Here is a 20,105-nt window from a genome sequence, read left to right on the forward strand (position 1 = left end):
CCAGGAGACGTGGTAAACCGTAACATCGCGAATTCCTCCGATTGCCATCCGCCTTTCGATTCCGTAAAAAAGTTTAATTTGTGTTTCGTTCAACCGGCGATGGCAATCGGAACGTACGAGTGTGACAACTGAGCTCGGGGGTCGGAGGCATCCCGGGATGCTGTCCCTAGGATTAGGCTTTTTGTCCCCGAGCGGAATGAGAGAGAACCGTGGAGTGAGTGTGTTGGAACGAATGTCTTTTCTCTTTTAAATATAGCTAGGGAGGTAGGTCGGTTGTCTTGAGTGAATGTCTAGATGTAAGCAGGCAGGGCCAGGGCGGGATCTCTTCCTGGAGGTTTGGGAGGAGATCCTGAACCTGGGATAATTTTCCATCGTCCGCGCTTCCGAAAGCGCGAAGGATGTCCGCCTTGTGATATATCCGCGATTGTACAAATTTTCTTTCAGCACTGAAATTAATTAGACCGCGCTTGGGAATCGAGTAAATGTGCGATACGCTCGGACTGCGCATCCTCGGATCGCAGGTCGTCGTTTTGCTAGCTTTTAGATCTGCTCGCGGACACTTTTTTTTTTCTTTTATTAATCCGACAAATCAGGAGATTGCCAAGCGTTCGAGACGTAGGGGGCTCTGCCCGAAGAGACTGCAAAAGTCGAAGAGGCTATATGCCGAAGCGGCCCCTTAAGAAGAGGGCAACTACGATGGTCTTCCGTTCGAAAGAACGGACAATCATCATTTATTTGGCCACGTTGTCCCTCCTATACTTTTATACGTATTTTATCAGGATTGACGGGGAGAGACGGTGAACTATCGTTTTCGCGAAATTTTCTCGAGTCTGCATTTAAGTGAGATAAATATATTAGATTTTTGTCACGCCAAGTAATGTATAATTGAATACATTTTTGCTGGGTCAATTATACGAGATCGATGCACTGCGAAATATTCTTGATTTTAATGGAAACTTTCGTAACTTATTAGCTCTTGTATAACCGTCTCTTTCTCGCTTTCCCAATGGATTCGTTTTGTGCCTTCGTGTTCCCTTTCAGCTTTAGGTGGGCCACTTCGGAGAATCTGGCGACTTCCTGGTGTTTCTTCAATGTTCCGTTTTACCTGTATTTTTGTGCCCCTTTGCAGGTTTAGGTGGATCACCTGGAAGCAGCCATTTTTGGTAAAATCATAATGGCAGTTAATAGAAATCGAGCTTGCTGCACTTGTCGGTAGAAGGTGGTAAAATATGTTAAACGATATTTGTGAATTTTTTTCGCGATGCGAACTGCGTCCACGGTAGATGGATGGGAAAGATTATTCCGTTTAAATTGATTTCTCGAGCAAGTGGCTGCGATTTCTTTCGGAGGAGATACAGGGTTTTGGAGTTTTTGTGAGGAGTTCATCGCTTTTTCCGCCGGTTCTCGGGCTGCCCAGAGTTGTAACAGGTGGCAAGTGCATTAGCCGTCTGTATCCTCGACCGGAGGTCACCCTGCCCGTGAACAATCTCCCGACTCATCTCTCGTTTCGCCGCGGCATCCGGTCGCGAATCCATCGCGCCGGTTGCGAACGCCCCCTACCAGAACCAAACCTGTCCGTTCAGGTACCGGAAGTTGGGACCCGGGGCGATCGACAGCGGACGTCATTTGCAATGGAAACTTCCTTTACCGTTTTTTCTTGCGGTGCATAGATTCCAAGTTACGGAGAAATTTTTGAAATTTGTCCTTATTTATCTTTAAAACAAAAAGAAAATTGTACACAGATCTTATTATTGTTACTTTCCTGAAATGACATATGGAACCCTTCAGTTCTCTATTCAATTCTCAACGTAAACTGTAAAAGGCTTCAAAATAAATATAAATGTCGCTCATGGGACGCAGTGGCTTGTGTTACCCCTTGAGTAATCAAAACGACATTACCACCAAAAAGGGTATACATGAATTTTACTTTATCAATGTCGATTAAATTTCTTAGCGCCTTTCATATTCTCCTAATGTCGACGAATCAGTTAACGGAATTTTGTTAAAATGATCATGTACATACAAGACTGAAGGTTTTTCGAATAGGTTAAGATAAAACTGAATAAAGCCCAGTTCCGCAACTCAAGTTGATCGGAGTTTAACTGGTTTACAACAAATTTAAACCAGGTGTAAACAATTTCAACTTCGGTTAACTCGAGTTGTGGAATCGGGCCTTAGGCAAGTTGTGAAACCGAGCTTTAAGTTTAGTTTACATCGATAATTAGGTATGCGCACGAACGTAAGAATATATGGTTGAAACCTAAAGTCCCATCTTAGTTCAAGGGGGGAAGCCTGATTATCGGAAAGGAAGGGTGTATCGTTGATAAATTTATCAATCTCTTGATTTTGGTAGGTCACGTGGTTCATATTTCCTATTTGCTCTAATTTATTTCTTTTTGCCACTCTTGTACGTAAACCATATTTTTTAACCTTCTTTATACTAATAATGGCATATTGTACATCATTCACTGTTTATTTCTTCACAGTCAGCACCGTTTTTTTCCTCACAACTTTTAAAATGATAACTAATCATCCAATCAGCAGCCAACAAGGCATCCAGCCAACAGACAAGACAGCCAATCAGGAAGCTAAGATTTTGGAACACACTACGCTACCTTACCATTGTTCTTACGTGTTTCCCCCTTATTTACTCTCTCTCTGGTTTGGATTCCGTCTGTATATTCTTAGGACCTGATAAATCCCAAGTTAAGGAGTACGATGGAGACGTAGTCCATAAGCAACTGACGCATTACGCATTCCTTTGTGACGTCATTCATTAATCTTGTAGGTACAATTACCAACCTTAAAATGTTTGGACTGACGTTTATTGTGAATCTTTTCTTCTTAACGTCGTTTGCTTCTTGATCCGCGTGCAGTACACATTTAATTTTATTATTATCTACAAGCTTTTCAGTGATTCCAATTTTACGTTATTTATTGAGGTTAGAAAATGATGTCACCCACGTTTGTACTGACCTAGTAACTCGATAACCGCTGAGTAAGTGGGAAAGTATTATTTACTATAAAAGGAAATCGGGTTGTGCTTAAAAGAAAAGACTGTTGCATAATTAAAAGCAAAATGAAACATTTAATATCACTGAAACTTTATCTTAAGGGAGAAATCGTACAGAATATGCCAGTGGTTCTATTTAGATCTCTAACAACTCATTCGCTATCTCTTTCATTGCAGCTTGCAACCTTCTTTTCTTAGAATGCTATGGAATGAAGTTTGAATTAATTATACTTATGCATTGTACCGCATTAAAATTATGATATTTATTCGTAAAGTAATAAGAATGACATTAATTGTAGTATATCTTGAAAAATAATGTTATAGGTTAACGGTTTCATTTGACCCATAGTATTGCAAAGTTTATACTCACATACTATTGTGTGTACTCATTTTTAAGTATTAACACCTGTAATCATTTGAATATTAAATATATGATTCATATTAAGGGCTTGTTTTTGTGGTAATATTGTAAAATTATTTTATGTTTACACCTAAATTTAGTATCTTTTTATTTTTTTCTCTTACAGCCCGACTCTTCGATAAAGTTACCATGGCTCAACCAACTACTATCGAAACCGTTACTATCACTAGGCCATTAAAGGTATGCTGCACTACGATTTTAATACATTTACATTGAGAGGGCTGGTACATTATGAAATGTATTTTAATTATATCGAATTTAAAAGAGAATGAAAAGCATGTAGGAAATATTTGCTTACAAAATCTTTTTATTTAATATTTCGCGGACAATTCCAGAGAAAGAGTTCTAAGATGATTAAAAATGTCAGGGTTGTGGAGGCTGGAAATTTCTTATTTTTGTTCACATTGTACGGTATACTTGAAACTCTTCATTTTTTATTCTAAGTGTTCAAAAAGCATAAAACATCGAAAACATACACAGACCATGCCATGTTGGTTCTAGCCCATGATAAATCAATAAATTTTTTATAAAAAAAAATGGAACTTCATGAGTTTCAGAACCTGCATTAGGGTCTCTGTATTTTCGCGGCAACATTTGAAACCAATCGGTGCATCCACTTCGGGAAATACTTGAACGATCGATTTGACTTCTTGATATATGTAGGCTGACCCTTTCATACCACTTTAAAAGCTCGATTGCCACCGAATCGAAGAAGAGCTACGAGAAAACTTTCCTCGGACTGGCGTGAGAGCTGAATAGAGGGTGTAAGAGAGAAACTGCATGTCCCTCTACATAGGCGCGTGATCCTCCCACTTATAACCAGGGTTGGATAGGTAAAATACGTGGTATTTTACGCGAGCACAAAGTATATTACGTTCTTATATTTCTAAATAGAAAATAATAAATCCAATTACAAATTTGACATTAAACGGGTTAAGTAGAAAGAATTTTAAACGCAAGCATCAAATTAATTAGTCCTTAAAAATGTTGACGTGTTCACATATGCGCTAAATCCTTCGTATTGAAAATGTAATTTACTGGTTTTCTCCGATTTTCTCGGGTACACTACATGGTTTGCGTAATATACGTGAAAATGCTCGAAAAACGCGAAATTACCCAACCCTGCTCGCGATAGGTCTCCCGACGAGCGGGGTGGGGAGTGAAACGGGGCGATTCGCCCGTCACCCTCGCGAGATGCCCCGTGAAGCCCCCTCGAAAGCTCTCTGCGATTAAAGATGGCCGTGTCAAGTGTCAGTGGGAGGTTCAAGGGTCTCTGAGCGCTCCGCGCCCAGGTTGCCTCGTTTTCTCGCGACCCATCGTCTCGTCCGGCCGCGCAACCAGTATCCGAACGGCGTTAAGAGGCGAAGTTGGCTCGAGGCTGACAGGTCCTTCGTATCGTCCAGAACGAACCCTCATGTTCGCGGCTCACCCCTCGCGGATAATACATGGCCAGGTCTACGACGTTCCGTAACGGTCGGTGAGAACGCGAAGCGACTGAGTGACCCGAAGCGAAGCTGACAGGGATACGCGATCGTTACGCGCGACTCAATCTCCAGGAGGAATCCGCGACTCTCGGGATGATTATGTACACCGTGGCCGACGATCACATCGGGGACAACGAGATTGCCCAGGTGCAAAGATTCCCCTTTAACTCTTGAGGGAAGTCAGGTCACATGCGGACAGTCGTTGCATTTTTTTATTTATTTATTTATTTTTTCTTTATTTTATTTTCCTCCGAGTCGCTACTGCTTGTATATTTTTGGACAGTGCCTCTTGACTGTTTCAATGTCTCCACGTGTAATGATAAATCTGTGCAGTTTGATCTGTAGAAATTTAACTATCGTGTGTACGGTACCTCGATGATATAGAAGAACTCAACTTAACTGCATAGATTACGAATCGCTATGATTTATTGTCACACGTGTAATCATCTTAAGATGGAGATGACACCGTTGATTAGTTTTTTCATTTATTTACTAATTTATTTATTGTTCTATGGGATGGCCAACCGTTCTTAGGTGATTTTAAAAATTAGTTATTCTTTGAGACTTTTTGGGCTCTTTTTTTTTGGATTATAAAAATACAACTAAGAAATTTATGACCAAGACCAAGAGGTTGTCCAGATATATATATATAAGGAGTTGTAGGATTACTTGAAGGATTAACTTTTAAGCACATTAATAGTGAGCATATAGATATCAAAAAAAGTGAAGAGAACAATGTAATCCTGAACATTTCAAAAAGGCATTCATATTACAGCTAACTGCCATTTATTTGAACTTGCTGCATTATTTGTGTAGACACTAAAAAGGTATACATCTTTTTATCATTCTGTAACATTTGGTTACGATGATTTCAGGTGATCGCATTTATATGTGGAGTAATAGTAATATTGCTACTGATAATGGGCCTTGCTTCCACCGACTGGTTAATGGCATCAGGATGGCGGCAAGGACTCTTCGCTCACTGTATCGAAGAAGGTGCATCAACACCGCTTCCATTTAATGTTATGGAATCACAGGGATGCTACCAAGCCAGAGACGTTGGTAAGATGATTATCCAATTGTTCATTCCGCCTTATATCTTCAAAGAATACTGTAAGCTGAACTTATATACAGCACCTAAATTTAATTGTACATCAATGTAGATAGTTTACAAGATAACTTACTAAACATTATTACCATAGCAGTAACGTATGATACTCTTTATATGATTTTTACTATTTGTACCTAAGTAGCAACCAATGCCCTTTGTAAAAAATCCATGTGTTAAAATTGATCCATCAGTAATGTGTAACCTAGCACTGTATATGTGTACGAGACTTTGCTAATACTTTTATTTAAGAGAACACAACTGAAATATGATCGGACATAGCTGTGTTCTTACGTGTACTGAAACTTTTTTTCTTGTATGATTTTAAGCGAAAATATACTTAATCCCCTTTTTTTACAGGCTACATAAGAGCAGCTGCAGCACTTTGCGTGGTTTGCCTTATAGCTGATATCGCAGCAACCATTTTGACTGGTCTTGGGTTACGTTCCCAGGACCATCGGGACAAGCACAAGTTTTACAGATTAGCTGTGTTCTGCATGGGGCTGGCATGTAAGTATCATTACTCTGTTTTTACATTACCTTAAATTCGTGTATTCATGTTTTAACATTCAACTTGCATTTTTAATTTCTTACAGTGGTCTCCCTATTGATAGCATTGGTAATTTATCCAGTTTGTTTCACCGCAGAACTCAATCTTGGTATGATACCACGTTCTAATAATATTATTAACCCTTTCGTTACGAGCGCCGGATATAGACAGCATCCATTCGATGACCTGTGTGTACGAGTGCCGTTTATAGCCGACGTCAGCGCCACTAGTTTACCGACGTGCAATATACACACTTTTCGGCGAGGTGCCCCGTTCAGTGGCATTATTCCGGCGGAGCGGACTGCCGTAACGAAAGGGTTAACACCCTTTATACATACTCATTGCTTTGAGCAATGAATTAAACGAAACAAAGTAATTACAAAAATATATTTTCCCGACACAAATGAGAATATATGAATTGTACATTTGTATAGCGTAATGTTATTAACTAAACATGACAATTTATTACAACTTTGAATTCAGTTTCATGAAAATGAAGTTATCCTATTTCGCTTAATCTTTGGCACGTTGTTCAAATGAAATATAAAGTATGTCATGACACCTAAAAGTTTATAACAAGTTTTTGAGGAGCCGAATTTGGCGAGCCCTCGAGTCTTCTCGTGATTTTGATCATTTGTCTTTAAAACAAGATGGCCATTAACGTTATAAAATTAACAAATTATTGGACATGATATTTAAAACGTGTATCTGATGATGTGCTCGCATAAGTATTTCTTTCTGTCGAAAGAACGAAACTTTCTGGGAATATACATTTTTAATTGTAACGTTAGAAATAATGTTGATTTAATTTCAAGTTAATCGGCCTGAAAAATCGTAGAAATGATGGTTTTATTTAGACTTTCAACGCTTGCCACGTTAAAGCGGAAAACTGATACGATATTGAAACTATTCGTGACCCGTGAGGTATTTGAGATGTTGAGAACGTTATAAGTCAGTATTGCGATAAATTCCATTTCAAATGATTCATTTGAATATCGTGTGGGGGAATTGTAAAAATATTAAGGAAAATGTAGTATTCACAATGATGATGGTACAATGATTTCACTGGAGCGAGTACATAGTGTGTAGTACAACCGTCGGCGCGTAAGATACGCGTAAGATGCGTGTTCGAAATGATGATTGATTCATTTGTCTCGCAGGTAATCGGCCAATGTGGGAATTTGGTTGGGCTTACGGGGTCGGATGGGGTGCAGCCATCTTTCTGTTCGGCGGCGCGGTACTTCTGCTCTGTGATAAGGAGAGCGAGGAGATCTACTACAAGGAGAGGAAAATCGTCCGCGACGACATCGGCGGTGGTGGATCGATGATCGGTGTGGGGCACCACAGTGGAAGAGGTGGTACGCAGCTGGCCTAGTGGCATTGCTCCCTGCCCGACGTTGTTCTCTAAAGGTTGATCGGCTTCTTCCATTTACATCGAAGAAGGACACTTATACTTGGGACCGGAGTCTGGACAACGTTTGCGGGATGTCTGTTCTACCGTATCTGCGTATCTGAGCGTGCGAATGGGTCATCTTCTAGGAGCAATCCGTTTGTTGAGATTAACGCGTCCCCGAGTCTCGTTCGACTCTTCGATTCAACGTGTATATTGCCCCCGTCGATCGCATTTGCTGAGTCACAATAGAGGAAGGGTGGTTAAATCTCGACTCTTCGCTACCGATCTGTGTCTTGAGTTCGTCATCGATCAAACCGCTTGCAGCATCTCGTCCGCTCTTCATCGTTTCTGGGACCACTGACCCGCCTTTTCGGTTCTTGAGATTCTTCCACGGTTGCTTCTCTTCTGGCACTTCCTTCGTCCCGAGTTCTCCCCCGGGACTCGGTCCGTTAATTCGACAGTGTCAATCGACCTCGGTAATGGCATTGCCGATGACAAAGAGCGTAAAGTAAATGGTTTAGCGACTCGAAATTTAGCAATACTGTCCTATATGGAACATGGTGAGAAATCTATTTCTGGATGTGGTTATTCGGGACTTGTGGCGATTATCGGCCAATTCTTCAACTTCGATGCAACTTTTTCCGCACGTACTAGTCTTAATGTGTGCATTTTTTATCATTAAGGTTTATGCACTATTCCAGAATTTTTACATGTAGCTAACCTTTGAAACAACCGATAAAAAGTTTTTCTTTCAACATTTTCGTTTGCGGTTTAATTACGTTCAAATAATCCCACTACAAGGAACTTCTATCTCCCACGCGGTTTTTAGCTCTTTTTGATGGCATCGAATCTTTCAGCCGTGTTCTTCTTTAATTTGTGCCCGTGTCATTCTTTAACGGGGAAAAGAAAACGATGAATCCTCTGTATTATTAATAACGAAGCTTAGGTTTTCCTTGTTCGATCGTAAGAACGTAGATATGGTCATTCGGAATACTTAAAATTTGATTAATGCATGTAAGGTATGGCATTCAATCAATGATTCGCCTTGTTTAAATACGTCCTCGGTCTTTGTCGCGGGTTGACTTTAACTTCTGGATGTTTTCTATTCTCTTTTCTCTTTGTGACCAATCAAAGCCTAGTTGAATCCTGCAACCATGAAAGTTATTCGATATTGGCATAATTTGAATTTTGCTTTACACCTGCACAGCAGGTGTATGTGTTCATTTCCCACTATTTGAGAGCCACGTCGTGCACAGAATGTGACGATTCTACAAAGTGGAGGAGCTCCTTGACATCCCACTGCCAATTATCGTTGATCCATTCATTACGTTATGTATGAATCTGTACATATACAATTAGGGAATAATTGTTAATTTATTATTTAAGGATCTAGTGTGAAAGTATCGCTCACTTTTTCCCATCAAACGGTACCTACAGTACTCAACAAAAAGTCATTTATTATCCCAGTAAAAGTTATAATCATTGTGCAGGTTTTTTGTTGGAAATTTTATTTTCGAACATGATAAATTAAACATCTTAGTGATTTTATATGCAAAAATGTAAAACTTAATGAAGGCGAATCGCAAGGTTAACTACTTGATTTAACATCATATGACGATACAATTGTAGATCTAAAGTACACAATTTACTTTTACGAGTACAAAATTAAAAAATCGTGCATTTATCAAAGTCTTCGCATGAGAACTTGCAAGACAGTAATAGCTACGTAATTTCTTATTATATTCTTTACGACTGTGGGTTTAAAAGTGTTTGTCTCCATTTACTAAAGCGCTGTTTTCGTGCGTATGTATGTATGTATGAATGTATGTATGAATGTATGTATGTATGTATGTATGTATGTATGTCACGTGAACGAAGGTAATGCTTTTTCGGCGGATTTTCCGGTTCGTGTTTTGAAAATCGCCAATACACGTCCCCTCTAAATCGGGGTCGAGGATGTCAAAAGTATCATCGGATGAAAAAAATTCCGATCGCGTGATCGAGATTCGGCGATTGGTTGATCAAATTCGGCGCAGTCGAGCCCCCGCGAAGAGCCATGCCACCGAAGCCGGACGCGTCGGCGCTCGGGGTACATCTAGTTATTTATTAGACGACCGTTACTGTGGTATAACACTTTTCTAGCTGTACGAATTTTAAAGTGATCGAGCGATCATACTAGATCCTTCGAATCCTTCTTTTGGATATCGATATTTATTATGTAGAATCAAATGTCATATTTTTTTATGCGCACACGACAGTATTTCCCAAGTTGTAACTCGACAAGACACACATTTTACAAGTCCTTTTACGAGTATAAAGTGGGTACGACATAGACCACTTCTAAAATCGTATGACATTAGGAAGTGTGCTTGATTGCAATATTTATAATGGATTACATCACTCTCTACATCACAGTAATATGAATTTTGACAATTCACAGGCCCTAGTAACCACATGAGTCGGCCGTCTTGAATTATGACGTCGAAAGGGAGGAAATTGCGTGAATCCCTGCTGGCATTTTTGTAAACGAATGACATTTTGCAGCAAAAACGAGCATTGAAAGAAACTAAATATCTACAACGTGTGTCAGTGGGTTAGTTTTTGACGGATCATGCACTAAAAGACGAGATATCACTTTCTGAAAATCGACCTGCTAAGACCACTGACGATTCCGGACAGTAATTCACAAAATAGACACAATATCGTTACAAACACGGACCGTCCGGTACATTTTACACATCCACTGATTATTTTAGCACCGGTAATTTGACGAAAAAATACTCTGGAAGAATACCGCAGGGGGATTTTATGCGACTTCCTCGCCTCTGATGTCATAATTCAAGATGGTCGACTTGCGGTTACTAACATAAAACCTTAATAGATGCCTTTTAGGTTGACACTTCAGCACGATGAAAGATGTTTAAAGTACAACGCTAAGTAAAATAGCAGTGAATCGGTATGAATTCAATGCGAATTTTAATTGTATTTAATGCAAAGTCAATGAGTTTATTTATGAAACTAATATTTTTTTAATGATATTTTAACAAATGTATGATGTCAAATGATCGATTCGACAAGGAAACACATGAAGCACATTAACGTACATAATTAAGTTAAATATATACTGTTTAGCCATTTAATTAATTCGATTTGAGTTAAAAGTAATGTCTTCCTTTGAGTACGATTCCAGAAGAGAGTTCCCAGTTCGAAACACATTGAAAAACAATTGCGAGCGAGATAAGTTTTGGTTACGTTTTTCGCTTTGTCTGCGAGATTTACCGCATTCAATGTTGAAAGCGTGGGCTATGTTCATTATTCAGTTTATAAGTATTTATAACGAGCTGTGCTGTTTCAGTACAGCGCAATTCAATGTCGAATAATGATAATTATTTGTGTCCTAGGATTTGTGTTAGCGATACGTTTGTTAAAATGACACAATATGAACATGACGAGAAAACATGCAAAACCAAAGCGGCCAAATCTCACACAGCAGAAACCGCGACAGCTGTCTGGGCAATCTAACGATTGCATCGACATTTTCGGGTCATCGACGAAGTCTAGCAGTAACGCTTAATGTGATTCGAGCAGGGTTTCATACTTCTCATAATTTCGATCAAAACGACACCCATCGACCAAGACCTTCGTTCGGCCTTCTACGTGAAACAGAAAATGACAACTTTTCGGTTAAGCAGAACGTAGAGTGTTTGAGTGTGTGACGGTATAGCTAGAGGCAGCTCGGGCAGGTATATTACAGATATACATTACTGATCCATTACGTTATATCGATATTGCATGCGCGCGCGCGCGCGTGTGTCGATGTGTACATAAATAGTAGGGCGTTTTATAAATGCTTGCAATAAGGCGATACTGCCAGGAGACGATCACGCTGATTACCAATTATCGCGACCGCACTAATACGAGATTTAGCGAATCGATTGTGCTTCACTAGGGTTCACTAGGCGTTGACCCGAGAAGCGAGTACAGCCGCTCCGAAATAAAACGACTTAAGGCATCGGTACTATGAAATAATGATTACACTTAGTAGTGTTATTATTTAACTGAAACTTTGTTAGTGCCACTAACCCTGTACACGCCGGACGTTCGATATGGCCGGATGCACAATTAATGGATTAACGAGTTGAATACTCTCTACCCCCTTCGCTCTGCGTATTTGCGAAGGAACACTTCATGGCAGAAAATTGTATTATCATACATTGAAGCGTTATCATTAAGGTGACGTGAAACTCTGATAAACCAGTCGATTCTAATTAAGACACTTTTTTCTAGGGGCGTTCCACCAAACTGGCCAAAATTTCAACACGTGTCTCGTGAGCAACTGAGGAACGTCCTGACACTTGTATGGTTTATCCTAAATCTTTTTTAAAATGTCAGAATGTTCCTCGGTTGTTGACGAGTAATGTGTTAAAGTTTCAGAATGTGCGGCAAGTACTCTTAAAAACAATGTCTTATTAAATCTACTGGCTTTAGGGTTACGAAGTCACCTTTAGAGCCCTGCTCGATCTAGCGAGTGGAAAATTGAGCTCTTTTCAATAACTGTTGTTCTGCAAAGGATAAAATGTAACCGCATGAGGTTTTTAGTATTTATCTAACTATTTAAAAAAGAAAATTTTAGATTTATTTCTTTTTTTTACGGTTAATATTTCCGATGATATTCGCAGAGTAATATGGGCTGATTAAATCCACGTTTCTGCACGCTGGCGTGGAAATCTCTAAGAGAAATTGAGCTTGGACAAAAAATCATTACTAACAAAGTGGCAACACCTAGACGAAAAAAAAAAGAATTTGTTAATGAAGTTTTACGGTCTCTATATGATAAAAATCAATAAGAAAAGGTGCATGTGCCATAGCACTTCGTGCGGTGGAGACAATTAGATGGTATATTCCAAATTTTAAGTCATTCGCATAATTAGGAGCAAAATTATGCACATCAGCGCAGTGATTTGAATGAAATCACCCCATGGAAAACGCGTTGAAAGTTCGAAGATACGTTTTGACATACTATATGAGAGAAATTCTATTCCTTTCTTCGGCGATTCCTGGGCAGTATAAAGATTCATTGTCGTACTGATCCATTAATGAGATAAAATTCGATTTTTCCGATTTTCTAAATCAAGCAGGGCCCTTAAGGCATCTTTGTTTGAGATGGGGCAAAGCAAACCGAGACTGCGTCTGGGTGAATGAATGCTGTGAATGGATTATAAAATTGAAGTCAATATGTCATTTCTAAGAAGATACGAATCGAATGAGTACAAAACATTTTATTGCAATCTTATGCGAAGAGGATTGACTTTGTATAGCTGTAATTTATTGTAATTATTCGAGGAATGGTGTATGCGGAGTAAGGTGGAACGGCGGATATATTGTGGTTTAATTTGTCCCATCCTGTCTGAACGTTTAATGGGGTCATTGATATTATATGTGATGAGTCAACAGAAACGGATAACTGACCGAGCGATAGACAAATGATCGTTTTGGCTGGTGCTCATTGAACCCAAATTGGCACCTTTTCTTAGGATTATTAGTTGCACTACATCCTCCCCATGCCTCTCCCCATGTCTGTCTCCCTTAACCGCTGTAAAAACTCTAAACGCCCGTTGGCATTGACAAAAAAAAAGTGTCATCTTTATTGGGTCACACAGCTGGTAACTCGTTTGCGCTTATTAGCAATACCGTAGAAACGAAACATCCAATTTTCTACAGCAATACTACCGAGAAGCCCAATCTGTATATAAACTAGTTTACCTCTTTGTTTTCTGTACTAAATATTTCCCGAAACGATAAACCATTCCTCCTCATTTGTTAATAGTATTAACCCGGCATGCAATCTTCCGAAGCAGTTTTTGCTTGAATTCTAACAGACGATTACCACTTGTATTCCATTAGAGATCGTAGCGTTGTTATAGACTAATATCGAAGTTGTCAGTTATCGATTGTTGTTAATAATCGAACATGTTTTAAGTCGTCTTGATCGAGCTTTAACGCAAACAACGTACGTTCGGTAACACTCCGCGCAAGTATGTGCGTGTCGGAATATGCATAATGGATGAAAGAAGATATTAAGGAACCCTAATTACGAATTTCAATTGTTAATAATACGGCACATGGGATCACTATACATTATTACTGTCTGTCCCTTCCGATAAATATGTTCGGAAGATTTATCAAAAGTTTTCACTTGATCTACCGATCGGTCGAGTCTCTTTGTCCTAAATTTAATTTGGATTTTACTTAGCATAAAAAGGTACTATAGTTATAATCACTCGACGCTACGGGTTTGTTTATGTAGTCGTTTCTTCTCAGATTAAATCATCAGAGATGCGTCGATACTACTTTCCTTTCTAAAAAGGAACCAAGTCTTTAACGATTCGGAATACTGTGGTTAAAAGTGTAATAACGAACGCGAATGTAATTAAAGAGCCAACGACGTCAAATACATATTTTTGACTCAGTTCTTTTTTGAAAAACGGATCAATCAAGGGGCGTGATAAAAGTGATACAGACGTGCCGCTTTTCTTTTTTAACTCGTGACATACAAATCAATCCAGTTTTTATTACTCCGTATACAATGTTTTTTATGATCCGTGTAGATGAATATTTTTTGTCATTTTTTATGAGTGAATAATTTTTCGAACAAATGACGTATTTAAATACATGTACTACTGCGTTGAAGCAAAAAGTTAGCAGTGCTCTATAAACATTCGGAGGAATTATAAAAAATTGTCGATAAACTGAGTTTGTTCGTTTAGCTCTTGCATTTTGACTTTTCACGATATCATATGAAAACTTTTCCTTTGTAAAAAACGGAAAGTGGTATATCGTATTTCGGATCATGTCTTTGCTGGATCAAAATATTTTTGGGAGGTTCGACATTTAAGGAAGACACAGTACTATTGGGTAGATGAGAAAGTTTTCCATCACTTTTGTGTCGAAAAAGTGAATAGAGCGTTTTAGAACTTTCTAATCTGCCCGATATTACTTCAATTTAAAATAATTTCACGTTACAGTATGTACTCCGAATAAGGAGAAATATGAAAAATCCGTCTTAATGGACTTGAATATTATAGAACACTTCAGTAGTATTCTACGTAGGATTTTAATTTTAAGAGAAATGGTTAAAAAAAAAACCCCTTAACTAGCTATACCATAAGCGGACAAAGTTTCCAAATACTTACGTATCATATCATACTTGATCTGTTTGATACTGGTTGTAAGACGCCGATCTCTGAAAAGCTGTGGAGGCTATTTCGTTGCAACGTCTGCCATTATTAATGGATTAATTCGTAGAAATTGAATGGTCAATTAATTCGCTGATCGGTCGGTATTGTATGTCTCGAGTCTATTTGAATTTTTCCATACAATTAGCGCCAAAATGAATTATCATAGAATAAGCAACAAGTTATCATAAGGTACAATTATCAGCTGAGAGAGTCATTCTCACGAGCTTTGACCATAAAGGAAGTTGTTACCCTGTTACACGAATTCATATCGACTTTAACAAATTGAAGTAACACGATAGATCGTATCGATAATGTATTTCTCAGCATTTTCATATCGGATAGTATACATATCATACCAATGACAAGTAAGAGAGTTATAACGGTGTACTGGTAAGCCAGTTGTACTAGTTTGCGTTTCTCGTCGATGTAACGTGTAGAATAGCTGCGAGAAAGTAGTGATTATACATTACAATGGTTTGTATACCGTCTTTGATGTACACATAATGCATCACTGTACAAAGAATAAAGTGTACACTTAAGGGGCCAGTCTACCAAGTCTACCAGGTCGCCAAATTCAGTGGTTATTTGGCAGTGACGTCGCCATTTCTACTGACGCGTTTTGACACTCGGTCAGGAAACTCGATGATGTTCTCATAAAATTGCCATCAATACTTTGGGGCGTTTTTTAGTCAAAATTCTCGAAAAATAAGCAGTTGTTATAGATCAAACAAGCTAAAAAGCTTTAAATCTCCTTTAGTGATACATATTTCAGTAATAAAAAAAAAGTTTAGTGTAATTCGATTTATATTCATTCCGTTCGCGAGTTTACAAGAAAGGTCATTTTTCCTCTGCAAAATGACAAATGCTTCTCCAAAATGATAGCTAACCAATGGATATTAATGAAATGGTTATTCAAATCTTATTGAAATCGAGAAGAAAGAAAAATTGACATAATCTACTTAGGATATTATTACACTTTTGAATGGAGCAGAATTCTTTTGTACGTTTGCCCATGAAAATGGGCGATTACATGATAAATTCGTGGAAATCGATAGAATGAATTAACACTTGCGTATTTTTGCTTTTAATAAAAACCGATCGTTGTCAAACTTTTACGATATCCAGTTTTGGTCGATGTAGAATCAGCTCGGAGTGAACCCACCGATGACTGGATATTTCGAGGGGAAACATTTATAAATCGGAGATATTAAATAGTGGGTTCCTTCAGGGGGTAATCCGGGGATTGCGTGTACACTACGGGAAACGAAGACACGGGGTCCGATTTGCCAACCGGGTGGTATCCGTTGACCAGACTCTCGCGAAGCTCCCAGCGGCGTCTCTCCCGTTCGGTCTTCTGTCTCCTGATCGCGCGTCCCAGCATGCACGCAAACATTATTCCTGTCAACTGGCAACCAAAGCACTGTATTATTTAACACACTCCGTACCAACACGGTCCGAGTTTCCTGTCACAATGTACGGATTTTCCTCGTGGACGTAGGATGAACTCCCTGCCGATGAAACGAATGGGAACGGCGGTCAGATTCCGTTGTGCGCCTCCACAAGACGGAAACTGTCATAATTGTACACAACTATATCGGGGGAATGGTTGGATTTGTAGCCTCCATACATCCTATGTCCATGGTGTACGCGCGCTTTCTCTCACGAGTTCACCAACGGGAACTGTGTTGCCATGGGATCGAGGTTCCCTCAATCCGTACCGGTTTTTGTACACACCTGAATAAGAGCAATGGCGAATGCTCCTGTGCCCAAGTAAACGGTGCTGCGATGCACGATTATGGAAAGACGTCCGAGGCAGCCCTCTTCGTAGAAACCACCGCAAACCGTGGTATTGACCGATATATCGGGTCTAGTGCTCCATGCACAACACGAGTCAGGAACTGCTACGCCGTCGTCGGTGCCCCACGTCACCGCATCCCAATCTCGATGGCTGTAGTAACCGCAGCAATGTAACTGGAAACGTTCGCGTACATACATTCCCAATCGTGATCTCTTAGTGGTATTATCGGCGCATGCTATACGTTAAAAAGAGTTAATCCTTATCTTAACCCTTTGAGCGCTAAGCCCTTTTGGCGTAGTGGCGAATTTCATCAGGGCGTGCAAGCAATATTGGACCAATCGTCGGACGCACTTATGGGTCCACAGCGCTCAAATGTGGTTAGGCGGGGTAAAAGTGACGTTAAGGGGACCTCGTTTATGAAACTTTACTACGTAAATGTGGAGACCCTAAGTGTGATCCCGGTAGCCATGAAATTTTAATTTTTTGAAAATGTGTTTATAGACATTTTTTTAAATTTTCTATACTACCTACTGCCAAGAAAATGGGCTCATAAAAAGGTGGTTAAATAATATTTATTGTTCTTTCACCTTCCTTAGAACAATACGTGTGGTAACTAACATTGTAGTATTGTAAATAGATACCGTGGCAATGTTATTGCGGTATAATCTCATCGCACATCTAATATATGTATATATTTTTACATCTTCTGGTATAGTTGAAGAACGTTACTTACCCGTGACTGCATAAAGTCTACAGCAGCGGCAGCCTCGTGATTCGTGTCGTATATGTGCATCGTTGCATTTATTTTCTCCGCTAAGAGACTCTTGATGCCATCTTGGAGGGCGTACGCTGCAATTGCGGCCGCAACTTCCAAAATCAAGACCAGACTCAAAGAAACTGCAAACTGTAGATTGTGCGCTTGAGAGCGATCATGATTTTTAAGAACTGCTGTACTTGTACTTGTACTCTGTTGTTACAATGATGATTATATCAAGAGACGCGGTAGCATAGCTCACGGATTTATCGATATCATCTTCTCAGTGTAACGAGTAATCAAAAGTTAATCTAAAAAGTTGATTGAATGATTCAAACTCTAAGATTACGAATAAAAGTAGTTAACTCACCACTAAAACCATACATGTACTCTCCCGGAGAGCTCCACAGCACCCTAAAATTGCTATAACGAAGACAAATGCACCAACGACGATCAGCAGAGTCGCGGGGGAAAAGTAGCTGGGATCCAGAAAGTGTGAAAAATCCTCGTAAACGGCATAAATTGCCGTTCCGACGGAAATGATCATAACCCCGGTCAACTGCAAAAAATGTGTAAAGATTATGGTGCACTTGTTAATTACCCCCCAGCAAACTGCAATCTCGAGCGAGCTTACTAATACGCAATTATTTGGTCCCCTTTTGGCTACACGATTTGGCCCGCGAGATCCTTTCCAAATGGCACCTTTGTTTCGTTACAAAATCTATTACACGCCATAGTTTTATAAAATTGCAAATTGCATGTGCAAAATGAGGTTCCCCGATCGTTCGTTACGACATTACCGGCTAGTATCGTAGCGAAAAGGCATAACCGTAGGATAAAGAACTCGGCTCAACGGCAGGTAATCGCGATGACGAGGGAATAGTCGATAAGCAAACGAAGGGAACCGACGCCAACGGTGACCGAGCTTGAGAGCTACGACGCCATCTTGCGAGAAAAAGTTGGCACACGTCGGCGACGACGATCGAGTTCGAGTCTCCGTCTGGGTCGCAAAGCGAAGGAAGTAAGTTTCGGCGACGGTAACGCGGTATCACCGGGTGGAAAGAGAGTACAGACCACGAAGAGGGAGTTGACGGCGCAGAGGAGGTACTTGATGCACCGGAGGCCCATGTCGAGGTGCGTCGCCGCCATCTTGCTCGCGGGTGCGGTGCCGGCCGTTCGCGGGTCTGGCGAGGTGCGGACTGCCAACGACGGCCTCCGTCGACCTGCGTCGGGCACCGTCGGCCCATCAGGTGCACCGCTATCTGCTGATAGCGAGCCGACGAAAACGCAAGAGAGAGAGAGAGAGAGACCGCCTGTACAAGGTGTCTCGGACGGAGCTAGGAAGAGTCCCCGTCCACGCGCACGGCGGAATACAGAAATATAGAAAACTACATTTGCTTTTAATAAGTTAACTTAACACATTCCGTACTTCTTATATTTGGGACTTCTTCGTGGCATTTTGCACTTTGTCGTAACAATCAGTTCCCAAATTTGTAGCTCATTCCCAAGTCGGAGAAACATGTAGCTCCAGGTCAAACTTATATGCAAATATATGCGTAACACTGATTAACACTACCTTAGAAAGTAAAGTTTTTGCTGCTTTTTAATATTGAATAACGAATCGACAATTCATCGCTCAGTTTAACGTAGGAATAAAGGATTTCGGTTTTCGACCTCTCCGGAACACCCGGTATACGCGACCAGTTTTTCCGCGAGTATCCGTTATCGGAGCGATTATAAACGGACTGATTAAGCTTCAGTCGGAAGAGTTATATCTATCCTAGGGAATGAGCAGATAATTTAATCACATTGAACCGTATTTAAAGGGGCTCATACCTTTTGACAATAAAAATATCCATTTTTCAAAGAGGTTCAGAGAAAAATAGAAACACAACATTTAAATACAGTTTAAAAGTATTATTAATGACACTTTTGGGTTCCTATTGGTATAATTATTTGTCATGTTACGTGAAAAAAGGTTTGAAGGTCATAAGACATGAGAAAAGTTTGAATTAAAATACAATGTAAAGAATCGTATTTTGTTGTACATCCTTGTTTGTCATACGTTTTCCTTAGGCCGATCACTCCGGAGTATTCCGACTTTAGATGAAGTAACATTGCACCGATGTATTGGTATTAAAATCTCCAACGGAGCACATATGTAAAAACGACGTCAAATAGACGTAATATCAGACCTTGTCAACGTTAAATTGACGTAAAGTGGACGTCCGAATGTCCGCGGGATGAACATCGAAGAAACGTCGAATAGACGTCAACCTTGACATCCGATAGACGTCAAGTTAACGTAAACTTCGTAATTGCGACGGTCCTTATCCGAAATCGCCA

General features: G+C 39.8%; 2 protein-coding genes across 5 annotated transcripts; one reads left to right on the plus strand and one right to left on the minus strand.

Annotated features, from left to right (window-relative positions):
• Window positions 1-2,688: 2,688 nt before the first annotated feature.
• On the plus strand, window positions 2,689-14,425 carry LOC105698264 (transmembrane protein 47). Of its 3 annotated transcripts, none has more exons than XM_012422349.1 (6): window positions 2,689-2,784; window positions 3,541-3,614; window positions 5,794-5,980; window positions 6,387-6,536; window positions 6,623-6,685; window positions 7,737-14,425. In XM_012422349.1, the coding sequence occupies exons 2-6, from the start codon at window positions 3,564-3,566 to the stop codon at window positions 7,949-7,951; spliced, it is 666 nt and encodes a 221-aa protein (XP_012277772.1). In that variant the 5' UTR covers window positions 2,689-2,784; window positions 3,541-3,563; the 3' UTR covers window positions 7,952-14,425. The 3 variants fall into 3 exon arrangements, with proteins under 3 accessions (XP_012277772.1, XP_012277771.1, XP_012277770.1); XM_012422348.1 differs by lacking the exon at window positions 2,689-2,784 and adding an exon at window positions 2,798-2,998; XM_012422347.1 differs by lacking the exons at window positions 2,689-2,784; window positions 3,541-3,614 and adding an exon at window positions 4,684-5,065.
• Window positions 14,426-15,505: 1,080 nt separating this feature from the next.
• Window positions 15,506-19,660, minus strand: LOC105698262 (CD63 antigen). Of its 2 annotated transcripts, none has more exons than XM_012422344.2 (5): window positions 18,834-19,660; window positions 18,130-18,318; window positions 17,739-17,909; window positions 16,942-17,178; window positions 15,506-16,612 (listed from the first exon to the last, which is right to left on the minus strand). In XM_012422344.2, the coding sequence occupies exons 1-5, from the start codon at window positions 18,906-18,908 to the stop codon at window positions 16,415-16,417; spliced, it is 870 nt and encodes a 289-aa protein (XP_012277767.1). In that variant the 5' UTR covers window positions 18,909-19,660; the 3' UTR covers window positions 15,506-16,414. The 2 variants fall into 2 exon arrangements, with proteins under 2 accessions (XP_012277767.1, XP_012277768.1); XM_012422345.2 differs by lacking the exon at window positions 18,834-19,660 and adding an exon at window positions 18,394-18,796.
• Window positions 19,661-20,105: the final 445 nt, after the last annotated feature.

This window comes from Orussus abietinus, unplaced genomic scaffold, assembly GCF_000612105.2.
Source record: "Orussus abietinus isolate OABI.00-Male unplaced genomic scaffold, Oabi_2.0 scaffold14, whole genome shotgun sequence".
NCBI lineage: Eukaryota > Metazoa > Arthropoda > Insecta > Hymenoptera > Orussidae > Orussus > Orussus abietinus.

Excerpts from the sequence above, each read along its gene's own strand:
- LOC105698264 (XM_012422347.1), top strand. The coding sequence starts at position 5,012 with ATGATTATGTACACCGTGGCCGACGATCACATCGGGGACAACGAGATT. Across the intron at positions 5,981-6,386 it reads CTACCAAGCCAGAGACGTTG|GCTACATAAGAGCAGCTGCA; the intron begins GTAAGATGATTA and ends CTTTTTTTACAG. Across the intron at positions 6,537-6,622 it reads GTTCTGCATGGGGCTGGCAT|TGGTCTCCCTATTGATAGCA; the intron begins GTAAGTATCATT and ends AATTTCTTACAG.
- LOC105698262 (XM_012422344.2), bottom strand. The coding sequence starts at position 18,908 with ATGGCGGCGACGCACCTCGACATGGGCCTCCGGTGCATCAAGTACCTC. Across the intron at positions 17,910-18,129 it reads GTACATGTATGGTTTTAGTG|TTTGCAGTTTCTTTGAGTCT; the intron begins GTGAGTTAACTA and ends CACAATCTACAG. Across the intron at positions 16,613-16,941 it reads TCGCCATTGCTCTTATTCAG|TTGACAGGAATAATGTTTGC; the intron begins GTGTGTACAAAA and ends TTTGGTTGCCAG.